At 46.1% G+C, this 24,389-nt stretch overlaps 1 protein-coding gene across 2 annotated transcripts in view; it reads left to right on the forward strand.

The window, feature by feature from the left end:
* Positions 1-5,209, forward strand: part of LOC137553915 (sodium-dependent serotonin transporter-like) — a 60,068-nt gene extending 54,859 nt beyond the window's left edge. For both annotated transcript variants that reach the window (XM_068271471.1, XM_068271472.1), the window contains 3 exons: positions 1,823-1,923; positions 3,512-3,679; positions 4,773-5,209. In XM_068271471.1, the coding sequence (XP_068127572.1) occupies positions 1,823-1,923; positions 3,512-3,679; positions 4,773-4,853 (350 nt within the window). In that variant the 3' untranslated portion in view covers positions 4,854-5,209. The remainder of the gene's footprint in view (positions 1-1,822; positions 1,924-3,511; positions 3,680-4,772) is intronic.
* The last annotated feature ends 19,180 nt before the right edge of the window (positions 5,210-24,389 follow it).

The following is a 24,389-nucleotide window of genomic DNA, read 5'->3' on the forward strand; positions in this document are numbered from 1 at the left end:
TTGGGGGGGGGGGGTCTTATAATACTTAGCACCGGGTGTCAAATGCCCTAGGTACGCCACTGTATGGGAGCTTAGTCTGGGCAGGAGGAGGAGGAGGAGGTTACTAGCTACAGATTTCAGAGGCAGAAGTGAAGAGGGAGGAGGAGAGGCAAGTGAAGTTTTCACAGGCTGAGGGCTGGAGATACAGATCAGCTTGCTTGTGTATAATGTGACAAACAGAACATGGCCGCTCTCATTGTGTCACAGGAATAAATAATCATAAACTGTTGAAGCTGTTTGCAGCTAGATTTGCTGTGTAAACTATCTAAACTTTAGATAAGATATATAGACAAGTTACTTGTTATAGTGAGTTTTTAACCTCGGATCCGCTTTAAACGTTAAAGCGGACCTGAATTCAGAACTTCCTCACTGCTCTAAAAGATAGGCAACAACATACTAACTTTTAAAGAAAAACATTTCTTTGTTGCAGCTGATACAGATCCTCAAATAAATCTGCAGTGTGTCTACCTCCTGTTTTCATGGAAGCAGCTGAGATCAAATTACAGCTGTGATTAGTCACAGATGAGGGGGAATTAGACAGACTAAATTCTCTAAACGCACGCGTTACTAGGTACAGGAAAGCATACTTTTTATTGCCTATATGCTTTACTGTACCTACTGTATGCTACAGCAATGCAGCATTAATGTGTGTTACCACCTTTTTTGTATTGGGTTGTATTGCTGCCTTGCGACTTTAACATCGCATTACAACGCAACGTCCCTCTGTGAACCTAGCCTAAATTAATTCCTAGAATGTCTTTTCTGCTAATAGTTTGAAAATGAACACTAAAGGTGGCCATACATGGTACAATTTTTTATTTTTTTCGATTAGAAAATTAAGTTCAATTATTCCGTTAGATTGAATATAAAGATTTTTCCAGCATGTCCGATCTGATTTTCTCGAAAAAACGGGATAATCGTTCAAATTCTTGATTAAAAAAAAATATTTTCAACTTTCATTCGATCATTTAGATCGAATAAACAGGATAATCAAACGTTTTTATTGTACCATGTATGGCCACCATAAGGAACACTAAGGACTAACGAGTGTAGCAAACTGGCCAGAACTCCAAACAACAATAGTGAATAGTGTTGCTAACAATAAGTATTTTTCTGAATCATCAAAACTCTAATCAATCCACACTCAGTTTTTAGCAATGTGATTCACCTACTTGATGTGTATTCCTATTCATTCCTCACTAATAATTAATTGATAGTTATATAAACACTTTTGTAACATAGGAGTATACTGACCTGGGATCTGTAAGCCACATCCCCATTTTCCTTTTCTCTGATGACAGGACGCCAACATTAGAACTCCATGAACACATCACTTCAGTTGCAGACAATCCACATGTGTATTGTTTTGCTCACTATTATATCTTTTGTTTATCTTAAAATCTTCATTATTTACACCTATTCCTTCCTACAATAACATTGATAAGGCAAACAAAGTATATTTTGTAATAATTTAGATATAATCCCTAAGATTGTAAGCTTTTGGCAGGGTCTTATCTTCTCTAGTGTATTCCTTCATGAGCATGTGCTTCTTTCCTATGAAAGCCTCGTACTTGTATTAGTGGGCCTTCCTAACCAGCCCAAAATTGCACAAACATGTATTTTGAACACTGTTTACCCTGTATAGTTTTGTCCTATGTTGTATAACCTTGTAATCCTTTGTATCATTGTATGTATTAATTGTCCAGCGCTGGGTAATATGTTGCTGCTTTATAAATACAATTTATAATAATAATTAAGGTGCTTTATGTCATCCTTTTCAAAGGCATACAAAGGTTCTGTAATGATGTCAAGTCAATGCTGGGTTTCTCCCCTGGTCTGTATTGGAGAATTTGCTGGGTAGCAATCAGCCCAGCATTTTTAGCTGTGAGTATATTTACTTTATAAACATGTTTTGCTTCTGTGGTTAATCAATATTACAATTCCATTGGGTCACAAGTTTACACTCTATCTATTGACTGTGTCTTAGACAGTTTTTAAAGTTCTAGTAGTATATGGTGTCAAGCCTTTAGGCAGTAAGGCGTCTGATAGATAGTTAACCTATTTGGAGTCAATGTATGAATGTATGGTAAGGATTCACCAAATTCATTGCTTCCTTACTTGACTATGGGCAGAGACACACTGCAGAGCGCTTTTTGATACGTTTTCATTTTTAAAAACACGTTGTCATTGACCTGCATTTAAATCATGGTAAGATCGCAGCAAAATTGCAGGGATTGCGATTTTTCAAAAAATCACGGTTGTGGCAATTTTAATGCAAGTCAATGGGAGAATTTTTTTTTTTAAACAAAAACAGATCAAAAATTGCTCTGCGGTGTGTCTCTGCCCATAGTGGGAAAATGAGAAGGAGTTTGTTAAGACTTCAGAAAAAAAATGATGGACGTCAACAAATCTGGGTCATCCTTAATAACAATGAATACATACCTGAAGGTTCCATGTTCATTTGTACAAGCAAGAATACACAAATATAAACAAAATATAAACAAGTATAAATGCAACGGCCTGTACAGACAGTTGCTTGAGGAGTTGAGTGCCAACAACATGCAACAGTTTTGTGTGTTCGCACCTTAAGGGCTTGATTCACTAAGACAAATAGCATGCCTTATCAAAGTTAACACACCTTATCAGAGTAGCATGGCAAACTTATGCGTGCTAATTGGCAATGACGAGAGCTCCACTCGTCCTGCCGAGCCCCTGCGGGTTCGTAGCGCTCATTATGCTACTCTGATAAGGTGTGTTAACTTTGATAAGGCATGCTATTTATCTTAGTGAATCAAGCCCAAAGTGTTAAAAATACACCTTAAAAGCAACCTAGGCACCTGTACTTGAAAAATTATAAAATGAACTTCCGTATAAGAGAGAATCATAATAGAGTGTTCCGTTGGTGGGGCAGGGTTGAGGAAACAGTCCCTACTTACCTACGCTGCTCCTCTAACCTACCCTCTGTATGGTGCTCACCATGTTCCCCAGAGGTCAACCGCAGTTTGAAACTCCTGTGGGTGGTGATGCTCTCTCCCGGCCACCACAATGGGTGCCAAGAGATGTTGTACATTGATGTGAGTACGGCTGGATGACCGCCTTCTCCTAGCATGCCATGCAGCGGCCGGGAGAGTGCAACACTGCCAGAAGCTTCAATCTGCACTCGCTCCCTGGGGAACATGGTAAACTCCATACGGATGGTAAGCTGGAGGACCAGCCCCTCATAGGTAAGTAATGATGCTGTCCTGGCTGATTAATAAAAAGGCTCTTGAAATTGATCAATAATATAAGCTGAAACATCCACATCCAGTTTTTGCTAATGTAATCAACATAATAGATCATTCAGAACAATGGTTTATTATGACTGTACCATGTATGACCTCCATTAGACTTGTTAGCAATTCAAATACCGGTAATAATGGAAGAAATGGCAACATGAATTGACATAAGGTAACTCTATTTTCTTTCTCATCAGTTCATTATAGTGAGCTCTTTCATGGATCAGCCACCATTGGTGCTATTTGATTACCAATATCCACAATGGACCATTTCTGTTGGATACCTTATTGCAGCTTCATCCTTCATCTGGATTCCAGTTTATATGGTTTACAAATTAGTCTGGACTCCAGGGTCCCTCAAACAGGTGAATACTTCTGTGAGTTATATTCAATAAGATATAACGTATGTAAATAAATCAGCAGGAATTTAAAGGTAACGGAAGCTATGATTTATGGTAAAGTAGAAATAAGTTGGTGGTAGAGTCATAAAGAGTTTACCATGACAATGGCTAAAATATGCTCTTCATTCGTCACATGGGCTATAGTAAAATAGCTTTCTAGAGGTACACCACAGCAAGGATTTGCCAGCTATGAATGATAGCTTAGAACCCTTTTCCACTAGGTAACGTGATCACAAGCGCAATTGCGCTGCATTGCAATTGTTGTACCTTCCATTTCCACTTTGGCAATTTTGCCGCAATCCGACGGGTATATGATCACAACCGCAATGAAAATTGAGCAGGATTTTAGGAAAATGAATCGTGCTAGTGGAAAAATAGCACTGTGCTGTTGCGATCGGCAAAAAGGCTGTGATCTACCTTTTGAAGCGGATTGCAGCCTAGAGGGCCCTCATACTTGACCGTTAGTTGATTTGTTTTTTCAATTAGCAATATCCAGCTTGGAATCCAAAACTATTATTACTAGAAATTGTTTTCATTACTAGGATGGTTAAGGCTAGGCATTGGTGGGGAGGGGGGTCATTAGGGTAGGGGGTTTGTTAGGGTTAGGTATCCAAGGGGGGGTTGTTGGTCTTAGGCATTGCGGGGGGGGGGGGGGGGTGTTGCGGTCAGGCAAGGGGGAATCGTTAGGTTTAGGCATCGGGGGGTTGGTTAGGGGTAAGCATAGTGGAGAGGGAGCTCTATGTGAAAATAAAGAAAGTTTAATTATTAAAGTTGAGGCACAATAAAGGCCTGCTCTCACAACAACTATAGATAGACTATAAAATGCTAATAATTCTGGCTTGCATGCAAATTTAATAAAAATTGTTTGCAGATTGGAATTTGGCAAATCACAAGGGCTTCCTGAAGTTTTGATTGGATGCATGCAACCTGGAATCATTGGTACCACTAATCACAACCATCCTAGGCCACATAACATGATCTGAACTATGGCACTGCATTGGTAGCTGTGCCTTGTGTTTGAATGCAATAATCTTTGAGCTCATTGTTTTCTTTACAGAGACTCGCAGTGTGTATCCGGCCAGAAAACTCAGCAAGAGACCAGCAGTCTAATTCCCAGTGCATGACGATGGCCCCCTAGCCACGCCCATCCTGCCCCAGTGCATGGCAGACTCATCTACAGAGCAACAGAGTCAGTCTATGGTGCTTTATACAGGCTTCACTTCTCACTGAGGAAGTTCAGTCAGCACAGTCCTAATAGGAAGTCGCTGGAAGAAAGTATACAGTCACATTATTATACACTTTCAAGCCTTCAAAAGACGATGCATCCTTTCAAAATTGCCATAAAGACGTTATATAGGAAACACTGCCTAATTTCGTTCTGTTAAATATTTCACTAGTTCTTCTGGTTTTTCCTGTTTAGCCCCAGTTAAGTTTCCCTTCCTCAGCTGTCATAAATGGGCAATTAAAGTTGAACACCAAGTAAATAGCTAAAGACAAACCATAACCACAATTACTGTATGTATGTTGTTATTATCAGTAAAAGGGTTTGTAATTCTCTGCCTCCAGTGTTGTAGTTAGGGAAGGCAACCAAATTCATTGAAATTAATTTTTGCTTAAAGAGACTCTGAAGCGAATAAATTTTGCCATTTTTACCTTGTAGTTCGCTTCAGAAGTCTCGGCAGAGGTAAACCACCACGTCCCCGCAGCAAAACGAGGGATTTAGACCCCCCAAATCACTGGGCAAACATCCACGACCATCTTGGTCGTGCATTGTGCTTCCCTGAGAGGCAGAGCTTTCAGCTGCAGCTCTGCCTCTCCTGACGTCAATCGCCGTGCGGATCTCCGCCTCTCCCCGCCCCTCTCAGTGAAGGAAGAGTGAGGGGCGGGAAGAGGCGGCGATCAGCGGAGATTGACATCAGTAGAGTCAGAGCTACCGCAGAAAGCTCTGCCTCTTTCAAGAAGCGATGCCCGTATTGCCCTCCGGAAATTTGGGGGGTCTAAAGCCTTCGTTTTGTGGCAGGGATGCGGCACTTTACCTCTGCTGAGACTTCTAAAGTGAAATACAAGGTAAAAATGGCAAATTTTATTTGCTTCAGAGTCTCTTTAAAAAGTGCAATTTAGAGGAAAAATGTCATGGTCCAAGCGTTTCCTCAAGTGCTGTGCATAAAGTAAAATATTCAATGGGACACAGACCGTGACTGGCCTCTTTCCAATGTATGATCATGAGTTGCTTTCGCTCCCTAGTGGCCATACTCACGTAGTGCACCTTTTTTATACATCCAGAGAAACACAAAATAGGGAACCATAGACACTGGACTGCACACATCAGTTTCCTTTCATTTACAACTGACAGCAACTGATATAGTGTAAAAGGAGCCTAGGCCCCTTCACACTTAATTAGTTGCTCTCAGTTATAACTGAAAGAAAACTGATTTTCAAAGTAATGCCCATGTTTTCCTATGGCACCTTTCACACTTAACGCTTTTTAACTGAAATCTTCTTCCCAATGCACTGCTATGGAAAAAATAGGTACCAACGCGCACTAACGCGTATTAACGCACACTAACGCATACCAACTGATTAAGTGTAAACGGGGCCTAAGGCCCCTTTTACACTTAATCAGTTGCTCTCAGTTATAACTGAAAGAAAACTAATTTTCAAGTAATGTCCATGTTTTCCTATGGCACAGTTCCCACTATACGTATTTTAACTAAAAGCTTTTTCACAATGCACTGCTATGGAAAAAACGCATACTAACGTACACTAATGCATACCAACGCATTAAGTGTAAAAGGGCCCTTAGGCTCTCTTCCCACTGAGTGCTGGCATCTCTGAGACTGGCGAGGTACTCATACACATCTGAATCGCCCTGCCGTGCCAATGCCAATTTGGATGTCATGTGCAAGGATTGCATCAGGTTGCACTTGTGCCCCCCCCCCCCCCTCCTCCCCTGCATGCAAATCAGAAGCACCCTATTGATTTCAATAGGCTGCAACTCCTTTTCCCAATTCTTGTGCAGGGAATTGGAGGCAGTGGAAATGGGGCCTTAGTACCCTGGGATGTAAAAAAAAAAATAGATACAAATTTTTTTAAAAAAATGGTTGTCAGAGACAATGGCCAATCAGAATATAACTTTTTACGGTTCTCTTTGTTGCACTTTTGTGAGCTAATCTCAAACATTATGTACTTCTAAACAACAACTTCAGAATATAACTAGGCAACAACTGAACATTCAGCACCATCCAGAGGGCAGCTACATTAGAGGGATCGCAGGAGTGCCAATTATGGTCCAGTATTGATCCAGCAATCAATATGGAACATGCTACTTCCAAGTCCTGACTAATGAGCCATATTTATGGAGTACCAAAGGAGTTTTTGGACGCATTATGCTCTCAAAACATAAAACCAGGGCTGGATTTTCCGTAAGGCACGTGGGAGAGGCAGCCCCCCCTCCTCAGATCACTGACCTCAGGAGCTTACATCCTAATCCTTGTCTCATTTCACTAAGGAGGATATGGGACAGGAATTAAAATGTAAGATTCTCAGGAAAGTTAGTGAAATAAGGCAGGAATAAGAGTTCAGCATATTTTTCCTTGGGGGTGTGGCCTGTGTTTAGGGGCGGGTTTGCCTACAGGCCTCTGAGTTGTAAATCCGGCCCTGCATAATACTTTCATTTTGCTACTTTCTAAATCTTGTGTTTTGCTGATTAGAAAGACATAATTTTATGAGACAGCTAATTTGGGCTCAGTGCAGCGGACAGGATTTGGATGCCACCATAGGCTGTAATGTGAAATACGGCTATAGCGGCGCTTACTGAATAATGTGGGTTCCGGCAATAGCTGGAGCCCAAATTACAATAAAAACGGTGTAATTGGGGCTCAGGCAATATTCACAGACTGAATTACAAGTCCAAATAAATAGGTTGTCAGGGGAATACTTGGACAGAAGTACAGCCAGATATAGGGGTGAGCTGTCTTTCGGCTTCACCCTTTAGTTGAAAGTTTAGCTGCTTATCTGGAGCTTTACTTTAACCACTTCTGGACCAACGCAGTTGAAATCTACGCTCTGCTTCTGGCTGTGTGGCTCTGACAGTAGATTTCAACAATCGTTGTGGTCCTGCTGCTCTGTCCTCGCCGCAACCCACTCGCCCTGCTGTCAGTATGACCCTGTCATCACTGTAAGCCAATTCCATTGGCTTACATTGTTGGACAGGTTCAGGAGCTGATTGTTGCACAGAGCTCTGCCATCATAGAGACGGCAGAGAGAGGGACCTGCGGCGATGGAAGAGCAACGTGACCGGCAAGAGCTGCGGGTATGTGCGGCGATTCGTTGGGAGACAGCATTTTACAGTGCCAGCAGTCTCTGGTCCTTAAAGGACTTACGAGGCCAGATTTGCAAAAAAAACATAAAAAAAGTTAGATACCTGTGCGTGTTTGCAAGGCACGGAGGACGCCGTCCGCGCCCTCCGTGCCGTTCCGCCTGGTCCCCGCTGCTTAATATGCCCCCGAACGGTCCCCGACCGCGCGGCCCGGGTCGTGCTCCCCAGCCTGTACCAAGATGGCCGCCGGAGCTGGCCGCGGCTGCGCAGTCCGCATAGCCGCGAGTGCGGCTGCGCAGCTCTAAGGCCAACCCCCCGATCCACGTAACAGTAGCGTGGATCGGGGAGGTGGCCTTAGAACTGCGCAGCCGCACTCGTGGCTATGCGGACTGCGCAGCCGCGGCCAGCACCGGCCGCCATCTTTGTGAAGGCTAGAGAGCCCGGGCCGTGCGGTCGGGGGTCGTTCGGGGGCATATTAAGCAGCGGGGACCAGGCAGAACGGCACGGAGGGCGCGGACGGCGTCCTCCGTGCCTTGCAAACACGCACAGGTATCTAACTTTTTTTATGTTTTTTTTGCAAATCTGGCCTCGTAAGTCCTTTAAAGCAGAATATAACCCAGCATTTCTACTTTGCTCTAATAGATTATTTACAGAATATTATATACAACCAGCATTTTTTTTTACTAGAACAGTATTCAAAGGGTTAACACAGGCCTTAGAAGCTTCCCTGTCAGCAAAGCTGGACGCATCCGAACTTGCAGATAATGTTATCTTGTGTTTAATTGTATCAAGTGAGGAATGTAAACAAAGCCTTCTCTGACAGTGCCAGGTCTCCTAAAGACAGTGAGATAATCAGAAAGCATCAGAAAGCATTTATGCTTAAAGATAACCTAAAGTCAAAAAAAAAAATGAGATGAACTCACCTAGGGCTTCCCTCAGCCCCCTGCAGCCGATCGGTGCCCTCGCAGCTCCGCTCCGATGCCAGGAGGCCGCAATAGCAGCATAGGGGGCGATATACAGGCTGGGAACGCGAACAATCACTCGCGTTCCCATGCCTGTCGGCTGGTGACGGCGAAACCGGAAGTGTTCGCCGGCGGGTGCAGAGGCATCGGAGCGGAGCTGCGAGGGCACCGATCGGCTGCAGGGGGCTGAGGGAAGCCCCAGGTGAGTTCATCTCATTTTTTTTTTTTTTGCCTTTAGGTTCACTTTAAGTTAGACCATGAATAAAGCAGTTATGAATAAAATGCAAAGTCAGCTCTCAGAGTAAAAAAAGTGAACTTTGGGAATGTATCATTTCTAAATGAATAATAATACTTATGCACAAAAGCAAGTATGCTAACCATATGGCATATAAGAATTAGGAAAACATGTTTCTATTGAATATTATGTCAGGGTTTTATACCGCTTTAAGGGACCAGAGACTGCCGGTACGGAAGTAGTTAGATGTAGTGGTGCTCAAATACCCCTTTTTAAAATTCGAGTTTGGTCGAATTCGAATAGTAAATTATTCGAGGTCATTCGAATATTCGAGTCGAATAATTTTTACTATTCGATTCGACCTCGGACTTCGAGCTCACTATTCGAGTCGGTATTCGAGCTAACTATTCGAGCTGACTATTCGAATTGGCCTTAAATAGCTTCCAACACTTGTTTTGAGGGTGAATGATGCAAGAAACCTCTTTTTTTCCAAGTAACAACAGCAAGTGATTATGTGGGGATGTTCCTTTAAAAAAAAATGTGGAAAGAGAAGTTGTGTCCTTAATTTTGTTCAGTAGTGTTACTGTATATACTTCTTCTCCTTCTCCTTCTCCTTCTCCTTCTCCTTCTCCTTCTCCTTCTCCTCCTCCTTCTCCTCCTCCTTCTCCTCCTCCTTCTCCTCCTCCTTCTCCTCCTCCTCCTCCTCCTCCTCCTCCTCCTCCTCCTCCTCCTCCTCCTCCTCCTCCTCCTCCTCCTCCTCCTCCTCCTCCTCCTCCTCCTCCTCCTCCTCCTCCTCCTCCTCCTCCTCCTCCTCCTCCTCCTCCTCCTCCTCCTCCTCCTCCTCCTCCTCCTCCTCCTCCTTCCTTTTCAATATAGTCTTATTCTTCTTCACGTATTTCTCTTTTCAATTTTTTTTTTAAAGAAATGCATCTATTTTTGAGCGTAACAAATAGCTGGTGGGCGCACGCATGTTGGAAGCGCCATTGTATGTGCTCCCTGGCAGTGGAAACACAAAGACAGCAGGAGGTAAATTCAGCAGCAGGAGGAGGAGGATGAGTGTGTGGCAGCAGGCAGTCAATGAGGCAGGCAGCTCGCCGTGACATAATAGCCCTGGTACCTAGCGGTGATACCAGGGCTGTAAATAAACACAACAGGAGGTCCCAGACAGCGGTCGTGCAGCCCACATTGTGTCCAATACACAACTGGGACAACACAGTTTTCAACCCGGGCACCTCAGAAAAATTAAACCTTTTTTTTTTTTTATGGTTTTTTGGTTTTTGGTTTTGCAACCAATATAGCTATTGTTTGACGTAATAGCTGGTGGCAGAGTGGCAGCAGAAGGTAAATCATCTGTGTACCCTGGCAGTGGGAAACACAGACAGACAGCAGCAGCAGGAGGAGGAATGGAGGAGTAGGCGAGCAGCTATTGTTTGACGTAATAGCTGGTGGCAGAGTGGCAGCAGAAGGTAAATCATCTGTGTACCCTGGCAGAGGGAAACACAGACAGACAGCAGCAGCAGCAGCAGGAGGAGGTATGGAGGAGCAGTGTGAGTGTGGCAGCAGGTAGGCAGCGTGACATAATAGCCCTGGTACCTAGCGGTGATACCAGGGCTGTAAATAAACACAACAGGAGGTCCCAGACAGCGGTCGTGCAGCCCACATTGTGTCCAATACACAACTGGGACAACACAGTTTTCAACCCGGGCACCTCAGAAAAATTAAACCTTTTTTTTTTTTTTTTTATGGTTTTTTGGTTTTTGGTTTTGCAACCAATATAGCTATTGTTTGACGTAATAGCTGGTGGCAGAGTGGCAGCAGAAGGTAAATCATCTGTGTACCCTGGCAGTGGGAAACACAGACAGACAGCAGCAGCAGGAGGAGGAATGGAGGAGTAGGCGAGCAGCTATTGTTTGACGTAATAGCTGGTGGCAGAGTGGCAGCAGAAGGTAAATCATCTGTGTACCCTGGCAGTGGGAAACACAGACAGACAGCAGAAGGGCAGTACACAGCAGCCCACTGTAGGTGTAAAATGTGTGGCTGCAGGCGACGTAATAGTCAAAGTGAACCAGGCTGGCTTAGTGAGCAGGAGCCAGGAGGTGGTAAAGGGTGGTAAGGCACATTAACGATGGTTCCGGCAGCCAGTTCATGTCCCCCTCTCGCCGACAACAGGGGCCAGGAACTCGCCTTCCACCCACGCCTGGTTCATCTTGAGAAACGTCAGTCTGTCCACAGACTTGTGAGACAGACGTGAGCGTTTCTCGGTGACCACGCCACCAGCTGCACTGAAGCAGCGCTCGGACAGCACGCTGGAAGGGGGGCAGGACAGCACTTCCAGGGCGTACTGCGCCAGCTCGCTCCAGATCTCCATGCGCTTGACCCAATACTCCATGGGATCAACAGGGGCATCGCTGTCAAGCCCGCTGTACGACCCCATGTAGTCAGCCACCATGCGGGTCAGGCGCTGGCTGTGACCGGAGGAGGATGCTGCTGCATGCATCTCCTCTCTAGTCACTGCTGCCGGAGCCTCTACAGTCCTGTAGAGCTCGTGGCTGAGAGACAGCAGGTCTGTGGGGCGCTTGCTGCTGCTGGATGCAGGCACCTGCTGCTGCCTCTGTGCTGGCTGCTGGACAGTGGGGGTGGAAGGCTGGGGGAAGGCTTCCTCCAAGCGCTCAACAAGGGCCTGCTGCAAGCTCCTTATTTGTTGCGCTGGGTCTCCTCCTGCAGGCGGCAGGAACTGGCTCAACTTCCCCTTGAGGCGTGGGTCCAACATCATGCTGATCCAGATGTCCTCCCTCTGCTTCATCTGGATCACCCTGGGGTCCCTGCGCAGGCACGTCAGCATGTGCGCTGCCATTGGGAAGAGGCGGGCCACGTCTGCTGGCACATCGACGTCAGTGCTGTCCTCATCCTCCTCCTCTGCTGCCTCATCCTCTCTCCACCCCCGCACCAACTCAGCTGCGCTGTGCTGATCCCCCTCATCAGCAGCCAGGTCAGGGACCTCCACCAAGTCCTCCTCCTCCTCCCCCTCAGAGGTGGACTGCGCAGCTGGTTGCCGCTCCTGCTGGTCCAAGGCTGCCGCTCCCTGTTCCAGCAAAGCATCGAGGGCCCTGTTCAGCAGAGAAACCAGGGGCACCCACTCGCAGACCATAGCATGGTCCCTGCTCACCATGTTTGTGGCCTGCAGGAAGGGAGCCAGCACTAAGCACACCTGCTGCATGTGCCTCCAGTCATCATCGGGGACGATGGACGGGAAGTTGCTGGTCTTGTCCCTTCTCAGAGCTGCGGAAACAGTGGCCAGGGCAAGGTACTGTTTGACAGCGTGCCTCTGTTCAACCAGACGCTCCAACATCGCCAGGGTGGAGTTCCAGCGAGTCGGAACGTCAAGGATCAGCCGATGGCGTGGCAGATCCAGCTCCTTTTGCACGTCTTCCAGGCTCGCACAGGCTGCAGCCGAGCGCCGGAAGTGACGCACAACATTCCTTGCCGTTTCCAGCAGTTCGCCCATCCCCTGGTAGGTGCGCAGGAACTTCTGCACCACCAGGTTCAGCACGTGGGCAAGACAGGGGATGTGGGTCAGGTTTCCCCTGTGTATTGCGGCAACCAGATTGGCCCCATTGTCGGCCACCACCTCTCCGACTCTGAGGCCTCTGGGGGTCAGCCAAATCCTCTCCTGCTCCTGGAGTTTGGCCAACACATGGGTTGCCGTCAGCTTGGTCTTCCCAAGGCTGACCAAGTGCAGCAGCGCTTGGCAGTGGCGGGCCTTCACGCTGCTGCTGAGGCGGGGGGTTTGGCCAGGTGTGCCGGAGGATGGCAGAGGATCGGAGGAACCTGCTGCAGTTCCCCTGAGCCTGCGGGGTGGCACCACCCACTGTGTTGCTGCTGCTGCTGTGCCCGCTGCTGCTCTCCCATCCTCACCCCCTTCCACCAAGCTGACCCAGTGGACAGTGAAGGACAGGTAGCGGCCTGTCCCGAAGCGGCTGCTCCAGGAGTCCATGGTGACGTGGACCCTTTCACCAACCGCGTGCTCCAGCCCTCGCTCCACATTGGCCATCACAAAGCGGTGCAGTGCAGGAATGGCCTTGCGGGAGAAAAAGTGTCTGCTGGGGAGCTGCCAGTCTGGGGCTGCGCAAGCAAGCAGCGCACGAATGTCGCTCCCCTCCTGCACGAGCGTGTACGGCAGGAGTTGGGAGCACATGGCCCGTGCCAGCAAGCCGTTCAGCTGCCGCACGCGACGGCTGCTGGGAGGCAGAGCCCTAACCACCCCCTGGAAGGACTCGCTCAAAAGGCTCTGGCGTGGCCTTTTGCTGACACAGGAATCAGCAGACACAGCAGAGGAGGCCACTGAGGACTGGCTGCCAGAACAGGCCTCAGTGTCGGCGGCAGGAGTTGCAGAGGGGGGAGGAGCAGTGCGTTTCCGCACTCCTGCTGGTGCTGCTGGAGGAGCAGGAGGGCGGGTGGCTGCTGTTGCTGCTGCTGCTGCTGAAGGCTGTGCAGTGATGGGTGTGGTGCCACTGCCAGCACCAGATGCCTTCAGCCTCTGGAACTCCTCATGCTGGTGGAAATGTTTAGCCGCAAGGTGGTTGATGAGCGAGCTGGTGCAGAACTTTAAGGGGTCTGCACCTCTGCTCAACTTCCGCTGACAGTGGTTGCAAGTGGCGTACTTGCTGTACACAGTGGGCATGGTGAAATATCGCCAGATTGGTGACTTAAACATCCCCCTACGGCATGGAAGCGCTGCTGCCTGTCTCCCTGTGGTGGTTGGGGGGGGGGGGCTTGGGTGCGGCTGGTGCTGGTACTGGCTGATGCTGCTGCTGCTGAGCCTGAGACACCAGCAGGGTGTGGGACGCTGCCAATGCTTGCAATGATGCGCCTCCTTGCAAGGCCCACAAGCGCATCCTCCTCCTCCTCCTCAGAGCTGCTGAGGACGACATCCCCTGGAGGTGGTGGCACCCAGTCTCTGTCTGTCACCGGGTCATTATCATCCTCCCCCTCCTGAAACATGTCCTGCTGGGATGAGGACCCCCCAAACTCCTCTCCTGATGCATGGATGGGCTGCTTGACTGTCGCCACAGTCTTGCTGTCCAATCCCTCATCCCCCAAAGTGCCCATCAGCATCTCCTCCTCAAGATCGCCAACAACAGCAGACAATTTACTCATGATGCCTGGGGTCAAAAGACTGCTGAATGACAGGTCGGCGAGTGACGGTGAACTGGCCTCCTCCCCAGACCCTGCTGGGCGGCTGCTGCGAACAGGGGTGGTGGTGGTGGTGAGGGTGGAGGCCTCGGATGCAGAGCTGATGGCGGGCTGCTCATCCTCCGTCATGAGTTGCACCACAGTGTCTGCATCCTTTTCCTCAATGGGACGTTTCCGACCCGGCTGGAGGAAAATGGGAGCAGGTGCTACACGCTGCTGCTGCTGTGTCTCTGCAGCGTGAGTTGCAGATGCTCCTGCTGGGCGGCGCCCAAGGCGTCCACGGCCAGTGGCTATGGGAGGAATGTTAGCCACTGACGCTGCTGCTGCTGCTGCGGAACTGTGCATGGTGGCGCGCCCGCGGCCGCGGCTTGCCACAATGCTGCTCCCTCTCCTCCTGATTCCCTTGCTGCCCTTCCCCTTGCCCAAACCGCGCTGGCTGCCACTTCCAGACATCTTCAATGTTTTGGGCGTATAGACAAAAGTTTTTTAAAAGGGCGGGTGAAAAGTGGGGTACTTTAATGGAGTGGGTTGGTTGGTGAGGTGACTGAGTGAGTGTCCCCTAGTACAGTAAGTAAGTAGTAACAGTCAGGAAGTACAACTAGCAGTTACAATAATCAGTAGTAATCACAAGTAAATTTAGTGTGTGTACACTCAGACAGTGAGTGCCCGCACGCAGGAGCTAGTAGCCTATGAACACAGTGACTGAGTGTCCTAGACTCCTAGTACAGTAAGAGTAAGTAGTAACAGTAAGTAGAACTAACTAATTACAATAATCAATCAGCGATCAGAAGGAAATGGAGTGTGGGTGGTGTGTGTACACTCAGACAGTGAGTGACCGCACGCAGGAGCTAGTAGCCTATGAACACACAGTGACTGAGTGTCCTAGACTCCTAGTACAGTAAGAGTAAGTAGTAACAGTAAGTAGAACTAACTAATTACAATAATCAATCAGCGATCAGAAGGAAATGGAGTGTGGGTGGTGTGTGTACACTCAGACAGTGAGTGCCCGCACGCAGGAGCTAGTAGCCTATGAACACAGTGACTGAGTGTCCTAGACTCCTAGTACAGTAAGCGTAAGTAGTAACAGTAAGTAGAACTAACTAATTACAATAATCAATCAGCGATCAGAAGGAAATGGAGTGTGGGTGGTGTGTGTACACTCAGACAGTGAGTGACCGCACGCAGGAGCTAGTAGCCTATGAACACACAGTGACTGAGTGTCCTAGACTCCTAGTACAGTAAGAGTAAGTAGTAACAGTAAGTAGAACTAACTAATTACAATAATCAATCAGCGATCAGAAGGAAATGGAGTGTGGGTGGTGTGTGTACACTCAGACAGTGAGTGCCCGCACGCAGGAGCTAGTAGCCTATGAACACAGTGACTGAGTGTCCTAGACTCCTAGTACAGTAAGAGTAAGTAGTAACAGTAAGTAGAACTAACTAATTACAATAATCAATCAGCGATCAGAAGGAAATGGAGTGTGGGTGGTGTGTGTACACTCAGACAGTGAGTGACCGCACGCAGGAGCTAGTAGCCTATGAACACACAGTGACTGAGTGTCCTAGACTCCTAGTACAGTAAGAGTAAGTAGTAACAGTAAGTAGAACTAACTAATTACAATAATCAATCAGCGATCAGAAGGAAATGGAGTGTGGGTGGTGTGTGTACACTCAGACAGTGAGTGACCGCACGCAGGAGCTAGTAGCCTATGAACACACAGTGACTGAGTGTCCTAGACTCCTAGTACAGTAAGAGTAAGTAGTAACAGTAAGTAGAACTAACTAATTACAATAATCAATCAGCGATCAGAAGGAAATGGAGTGTGGGTGGTGTGTGTACACTCAGACAGTGAGTGACCGCACGCAGGAGCTAGTAGCCTATGAACACACAGTGACTGAGTGTCCTAGACTCCTAGTACAGTAAGAGTAAGTAGTAACAGTAAGTAGAACTAACTAATTACAATAATCAATCAGCGATCAGAAGGAAATGGAGTGTGGGTGGTGTGTGTACACTCAGACAGTGAGTGACCGCACGCAGGAGCTAGTAGCCTATGAACACAGTGACTGAGTGTCCTAGACTCCTAGTACAGTAAGAGTAAGTAGTAACAGTAAGTAGAACTAACTAATTACAATAATCAATCAGCGATCAGAAGGAAATGGAGTGTGGGTGGTGTGTGTACACTCAGACAGTGAGTGACCGCACGCAGGAGCTAGTAGCCTATGAACACACAGTGACTGAGTGTCCTAGACTCCTAGTACAGTAAGAGTAAGTAGTAACAGTAAGTAGAACTAACTAATTACAATAATCAATCAGCGATCAGAAGGAAATGGAGTGTGGGTGGTGTGTGTACACTCAGACAGTGAGTGACCGCACGCAGGAGCTAGTAGCCTATGAACACAGTGACTGAGTGTCCTAGACTCCTAGTACAGTAAGAGTAAGTAGTAACAGTAAGTAGAACTAACTAATTACAATAATCAATCAGCGATCAGAAGGAAATGGAGTGTGGGTGGTGTGTGTACACTCAGACAGTGAGTGACCGCACGCAGGAGCTAGTAGCCTATGAACACACAGTGACTGAGTGTCCTAGACTCCTAGTACAGTAAGAGTAAGTAGTAACAGTAAGTAGAACTAACTAATTACAATAATCAATCAGCGATCAGAAGGAAATGGAGTGTGGGTGGTGTGTGTACACTCAGACAGTGAGTGACCGCACGCAGGAGCTAGTAGCCTATGAACACAGTGACTGAGTGTCCTAGACTCCTAGTACAGTAAGAGTAAGTAGTAACAGTAAGTAGAACTAACTAATTACAATAATCAATCAGCGATCAGAAGGAAATGGAGTGTGGGTGGTGTGTGTACACTCAGACAGTGAGTGACCGCACGCAGGAGCTAGTAGCCTATGAACACACAGTGACTGAGTGTCCTAGACTCCTAGTACAGTAAGAGTAAGTAGTAACAGTAAGTAGAACTAACTAATTACAATAATCAATCAGCGATCAGAAGGAAATGGAGTGTGGGTGGTGTGTGTACACTCAGACAGTGAGTGACCGCACGCAGGAGCTAGTAGCCTATGAACACAGTGACTGTCTGACTGAGTGTCCTAGACTCCTAGTACAGTAAGAGTAAGTAGTAACAGTAAGTACAACTAACTAACAATAATCTATCAGTAATCAGAAGGAAATAGAGTGTGTGTAGTATGTACACACAGTGAGTGAGTGCACACACGCAGGAGCTAGCTAGTAGCCTATAAACAGTGACAGTCAGTGAGTGTCCTACTCCTAGTACAGTATAACTACAATACTATTAGTAAAGGACAGCAGAAATACTGGTATAGATGAGAGAAATAAACAGAGGACAGCTGCCCACAGAGGCAAGGCCCCCCTGAGGCCTAAACCTGTAAGCTTGCAGCAGCTGCCTGGCTGTCTCTAATGTAACACACAAGCTACTAACTAAAATACAATGTCTATCTAACTAACAACAATATAGGTGTATATGGCAGGTGTAGGTGAGCAAAAACGCTAGGTAAATGATCACAATAGAGCACTTGCTAAGCCAAAGCACAAAGGAGCAACTCTCTCTCTGTACAAGTCTCAGGCAAGCATGGAGAAACGGAACATGGCGGCCGCTATTTATAGGGTAGGGGCTGGCCAGGGTCCCCCTCTGTGATTGGCTGCCGTCAGAGGGCCTGGGAGCCCTCTGATTGGCTCTAAGGACATCAATCTGGGCTATGACGCTATTCGAGCTCGGTACCGAGCTCGAATAGCGCCGTTTGCTCGAATAGCTCGAATAGTGAATGGGCTATTCGAGTGTACTCGGATAGCCCATTCGAATAGCTACAGCTATTCGGAGCTCGAATACCGAGCTCGGATAGCTGAAAAAGAGCTCGAATATTCGAGCTACTCGAATATTCGAGCTCTGCTGAGCACCACTAGTTAGATGTACACTTTCAAACTTTGAAACATGAAGTGTTGGTATTTTAAGCCTTAGACTTCGGACATCTATAGCTGTTTTGTGTTTCCGCATCCATACGACATGGACCTCTAAATTGCAGCAGATGTCTATAGACATTTTTGTGTCCTCATACTACTGTGCTATGGACGTTTAACACAAAGTTTTGAATCAATGCCAACTTTCTACTTTACTTGAACTATGCAAATAATTGTAAGTGAATGCAGGATTATGCAAGTGTTACTGTAGATCTATACAGCTTGAAAATGGACCAATGAAATGCTTTCACTGTCAGATTTGATTAGTCCATTCTACAATAGATTTTCATAATAATAGTATAATTTTCAATTCTCTCAAAATTATTTGCACCCCAGTGATGTCCTTACTGGCTACTGTGGATGTTGGTACATGTTGATTTTGGCAAGACGTTTGATAAACACAATTCAAACATAGCTGGCAATGACATATAAAAATAGCGCCGCAAAATTATGGCTCAGGGTGATGCCAGTAATGACATCTTGTTACTAGCTTTATTTAACATTTTAGGCATTTCTAAAATGTTAAAGAGAATCTGTATTGTTAAAATCGCACAAAAGTAAACATACCAGTGCGTTAGGGGACATCTCCTATTACCCTCTGTCACAATTTCGCCGCTCCTCGCCGCATTAAAAGTGGTTAAAAACAGTTTTAAAAAGTTTGTTTATAAACAAACAAAATGGCCACCAAAACAGGAAGTAGGTTGATGTACAGTATGTCCACACATAGAAAATACATCCATACACAAGCAGGCTGTATACACCCTTCCTTTTGAATCTCAAGAGATCATTTGTGTGTTTCTTTCCCCCTGCAGATCTCATGCACTGAAGTTTCAGGCTGCTTTTTTCTTCCTGCAAACAGCTTTGCCCTTGTCTATAATTCCTCAGTATGTGAAAGCCCAGCCAGCTCAGAGGACGATTTATCCAGCTTGTAAAAGATAAGAGAGAAGAGAGAAGCTGCCCTAATCTAAATAAGTGTGCACAGAGGGGCCTGGAAAGGGGAGTTCCTAGCAGAACCACAACACTGAAGAACTTGGCAGCCTTCCAGGCACAGGCTGACAAGTCTGACAGGGGAAAGATACATTGATTTATTACAGAGACTGTGATAGTAGAAAGTGCTGCAGTAAGCCAGAACACATTAGAATAGCTTTTGGAACTTGTAGGATGATAAAAAACAGGATGCAATTTTTGTTACGGAGTCTCTTTAAATAACTTGAGTAACAAGATGTCATTACTACCATCATTATATATTACCTGTTCCTGAAGATCGCGTCTTCTCTAATTCCTGGTTAGTTTGCAGGTGCCCTGCAGTCAGCCGGGTACTGAAACTGCATGGTGATTGGCTGGCTGCAGGACACATGCAAACTAACCAGGAAGTGGAGGAGACACAACCGCTGGGACCAGGTACTGTAAAACTACACCCATGCCTACTCTCACACTGACCCATCCCTCTACCTATGCCTAACCCTAAGACCCCACCTTTTGCCTAATCCTTAACCAATCCACCCCTGTGCCTAAACATAAACACTCCCCCCGCTTCCTAACTTAATCACTCCACTCCCCTGTCTAATCTTAACCCCCCCCCTCCCCTCCCCACCAACTTAGCCTTAGCTCTCTAAACTACCCCCTGCTGCCATAGGCGGCATTTGTAAAAGTTGAGATTAGGCGATGAAGTCAAATTATGGCGCCCGATAAATTGCAGGTGCTAGGTCATAATTTAAAGTAACTGAGATTGCAGAATAAACTCACCCTGGGCTGCCTCCAGCCTCATGAACACCGATGCGTCCCTCGCTGTCCTCCCAAGTGCCCGAGCCAGATTACCAGGGCTGATTGCGGCCGAACAGAGGCACTGCCTCCACTATTCAGGTGAATTGTGAATAAACCCTACATTAAAAGGATGAGAAAGTGCAGTGCACTTCCTCAGTGGAGGGGCTCTAGTCATGTGTTCCGCTTCTCTATAAAAAAAACGTCAGGAAGTGCAAGTACACTAATGTTTACTCTGGCCGGCACACAGGGCTGGATTTCTGGAAAGGTCTCACAAGCCAAGGCCTAAGGCAGCTGCTGCCCAAGGGAGTGGCTGGACATGAGAAAGGGGTTACTGTATATGAAAGAGAAGGTTACAAATTGAAAAGAGAGGCTAGGGAGCAACGCATGAAAGTGGGAGCATGCCACCCAAGGGAGCTGTACGTGAAAAAGAGAGGCTAATGTACATGGATGTGACATGGTGGAGGGGGCTGCACAAAGAATAGGAATGGGCTGCTGCACATAGAAGAGGAACCAAAAGAAAATTGTCCTGGGGCAAAAAAAGTAAAATTTGACCTGGGCAGCAAAGGGGATGAAACGATCTCATTTTTTGTTGCCCAGGATCTGAACTTTAACACTGGATGCCTGGACTATATGTTATGTTTTATGTTTCTGTAGCATCAAAGAAACAGAATAATATATAATGAATTGCTCCTTCCTCTTTGACTGTTATAGACAAATATAATATCATTATTACTAGAAGAAGATGAGTATCTTTAGCCTGTAAATATTTATTTTGAGATGCCACCAATTCATCAAACTGTGGTAAAATTGCCATGAGCAGGCAGCACATGACTATATTACTGGCTCTAGCGCTAGGAGAGCACCGCCCATTAACCTATTATGTCGCTTCTTACCACATAATGTGTGTGTTACCTCAATAATGCATGTGGCACTAATAGGTTAATGAGCACGGCACCTCCAGTGCTACTACCAGTACCACTGTGAGGCGCTACCTGCATACGGCAATCCTACTGCAGTTTGGCTAATTCTGTTGTCATTTTTAAATTGTTTTAAGGTATATTAAACTGTAACTGTAATATGGGCAGCACAGTGGTTAGCGCTCTCGCCTTGCAGCGCTGAGTCCCTGGTTTGAATCCCAGCAAGGTCAACATCTGCAAGGAGTTTGTATTTTGTGTCTGCGTGGGTTTCCTCTGGGCACCCCGGGTTCCTCACACATCCCAAAAACATACAGATAAGTTAAATGGCTTCCCCCTAAATTGGCCGTAGACTATGATACATACATTACATGATACATACATACATAGACATATGACTATGGTAGGGACTAGATTGTGAGCCCCTCTGAGGGACAGTTAGTGACAAGACAATATTCTCTGTACAACACTGCGTAATATGTTGGTACTATATCAATACTTAAATAAAATAAACTGTAAAGCAGTGATTACACTGGAATCACATGCATTTTTCCCGCAATGGGAAAACGCAAGTAATGATTTCCTATGGACATTTGGGGCCAGGTATTAAAATTAGCCTTTTTTTACCTTGTGTAGGAAAAAAAATATTGGTTTTGATACCTTTGTTTTGCCACTGTGTGAGATCCCCATTGCCGACAGTCAGCTACAGTCTGACTGTCAAACGACTTGTGCAGAAAACACAAAGAATCATCCGGAGAAAATCTCGGCCATTTTACACAGCTCAAGTGGGATTCCTGCCTTTAAAACACATCCGTTTCTCTCTGTAGCACTCAAAACGTTTTGCGGATATATTGACAAACGTTCACTGATCTCTTAATCTGTTACTTTTAATCAAATTCCTTCCATTTGTTTATCCTACATGTTTTATATTCCTGAAAACAATCATATATTGTATCGAATACAAACAAAATAAACAAATCAAACTCTTATGTGCGTTATGCATGTTTTCTGTTGATACTGGCTAAGTGAACGTGTCACTGGCCTCACATGTATTTAGCAGCATCATACTGAAGATGCAACACAGGATTATTATGAAGGAGTTTTTTTTATTGAGAACAGTGTGCTGTACAAGCTAAAACATGTCAACCTAAAGTGAAAAAGTAAACCAGCAAGCACCAAAAACTCACTAACTAGTGGGCATTAAACAATATACACCAATATTACATAACACAAATATAAATCAAAGCAAATGAAGAAATGAACTGTCAGAGCTAGGTGATCAAACAAGCCCAAGATGACTGGAACTATAATAAAAGAGGAGGATTGCCCAGAATTCAACAGCTTCCACTTAGGCTCGGTTCACACTTCATATGGTTGCAGAATTAAATCCGCTGTCCGGGATCTTGTTTTCTAAACCGTAGCGTAAACGGATCCGTGCTGCCTTTTTGCAGCACGTCTCCAGTCCGTTTATGTTTTAAAAAACGTGTCTGTGTCCCTTAATAGCCATGGGTGGGGGCCACCATGCTGAAGGGGGTTGCAGCAAGGAAGGGGTTGGCATTGCAGGGAGAGGGCGGCATTGCAGGAAGTCACGCACGAGCAGAGGAAGGAAGGTAATTGCTTCCCTGCTCGCTGATTACTTTTGCCGATTACTATAACGCACATAGCTGGAGGGGGAGCGAGACGGAGGAACCAAGGTGAGGGAGGGGGGTCCGACCCCCCTCCCCACCACTGTGCCTGCTGCTCCCCTTCCTGGCTGCTACCCCCTCAGGCTACCTAGGGACATCTATGGGGGTGACGTTGAGGGGAGAAGCAGGCAATAGGCAATCCGGATCTCCCTCCGTTTTCTGTGTGCAAAATAGCCTGTGTAGAGGGAGATCCATTTCTGTATTGCCTTTCACTACCCCTCTCTGTATCCGGGGCCCGTAAAGTCCCGACAAGTCCGGACTCTCCGTTCAGTTTTTCTTCACGGATCCAGTGGATCCGTTTTTTGGAGTGAGTGAAGACGGCTGCTATTTTTAACATTGGTATCCATGGCTCCAGTTTTGTCCGGGCCAAAAATGGAGCCACGGATACGTTTTTTAAACAAGTGTGAACCGGCCCTAACTGTTATGGTGATTGTAAGACATTGTAACTGTGCACCCTCGTCACTTGCACCTTCCTAGGGACAATTTCAGACTTGAATTACTGTTCTCTGCAACCAGCTCCCAAGCCGCATGATCATGTTTCATATATTTTTTGTTCTATAACCTTGTGATACGTTATGTCTGTCTGCCATTATATATCTCTGTTTATTGTCCAGTATTGTGTAATATGTTGCCGTGTTACAAATACAATACATAATAACAACTGTGATATCCTGTCTTAGGAGCCTTGTGTAGGAAGTCCATGGATTTTCTACATAATGAATACCACAGGCCACACCATGTGGCAATTATATTTCAAGCAATAGAGAGTAAAAGAAGCACCCATGTATGGGAGAGTCATGTGCCCAAGTCGTCACACCTCAGGGACTCCAGGGTCACAAATTAAGTGCAGGACAGGCACCACTAATGAAGATGCAAAATCTCTTATCCAATGTGATCAATAAAGATTTCATATCTTCAGTGCCTGTCCTGCACTGAATTTGCAATTATATTCCAGATATCATGTGCTAGGAGGGAGTCACACCTCGAAGAGCAACATATTAGATTGTTAATCCTCTACACTCCAGGTTTTGGCTAACTACAGGGACTAAAAGACATGGACTGTCTAATTATTGCTGCTCTAAAACTGAATATTCATATAGGGAGTGTTACCCGTCCCAAACGCCTTCCTTCTTACATCCACAGCTGTAATCAAAATCTTTCCCTTGCAGTTATTCTGCCCCCAATAGTCTTAGGAACTGAAGTGAAAATAACATAATGAATACAATTGCTTTTTTTTTTTTTACAGTATTCATTTAGGCTTTGTTTACATCTAAAACTGCAATCACTGATGCCAGCGATTTTTTCCCCCCCTCCCGGCGCTCAGGTGAGCCCTGCGGGATTTTTTCCTGACGCAAGTCAGGATGTGAACTTTTGACCCGGAAATGAATAAATGCAATGTATTTATTCCTCAAAGCGCTGGGGAAATCACTACACAAAGAACTTTTTCATGCGCTTTGCGATCTCCCTATACCTACTATTGAGCGAAAACGCTCAGAAAATGGTACAGGCAGCACTTTGCTAGGCGGATCGGAAGCGAACCGCTCAGATGAGCACACTCTCATAGGGAATTATTGCACAAGCTTTTTAGGGTGATTTTCAAAATCGCCGGTGCAAAA

Source organism: Hyperolius riggenbachi, chromosome 1 (genome assembly GCF_040937935.1).
Source record: "Hyperolius riggenbachi isolate aHypRig1 chromosome 1, aHypRig1.pri, whole genome shotgun sequence".
Lineage (NCBI taxonomy): Eukaryota > Metazoa > Chordata > Amphibia > Anura > Hyperoliidae > Hyperolius > Hyperolius riggenbachi.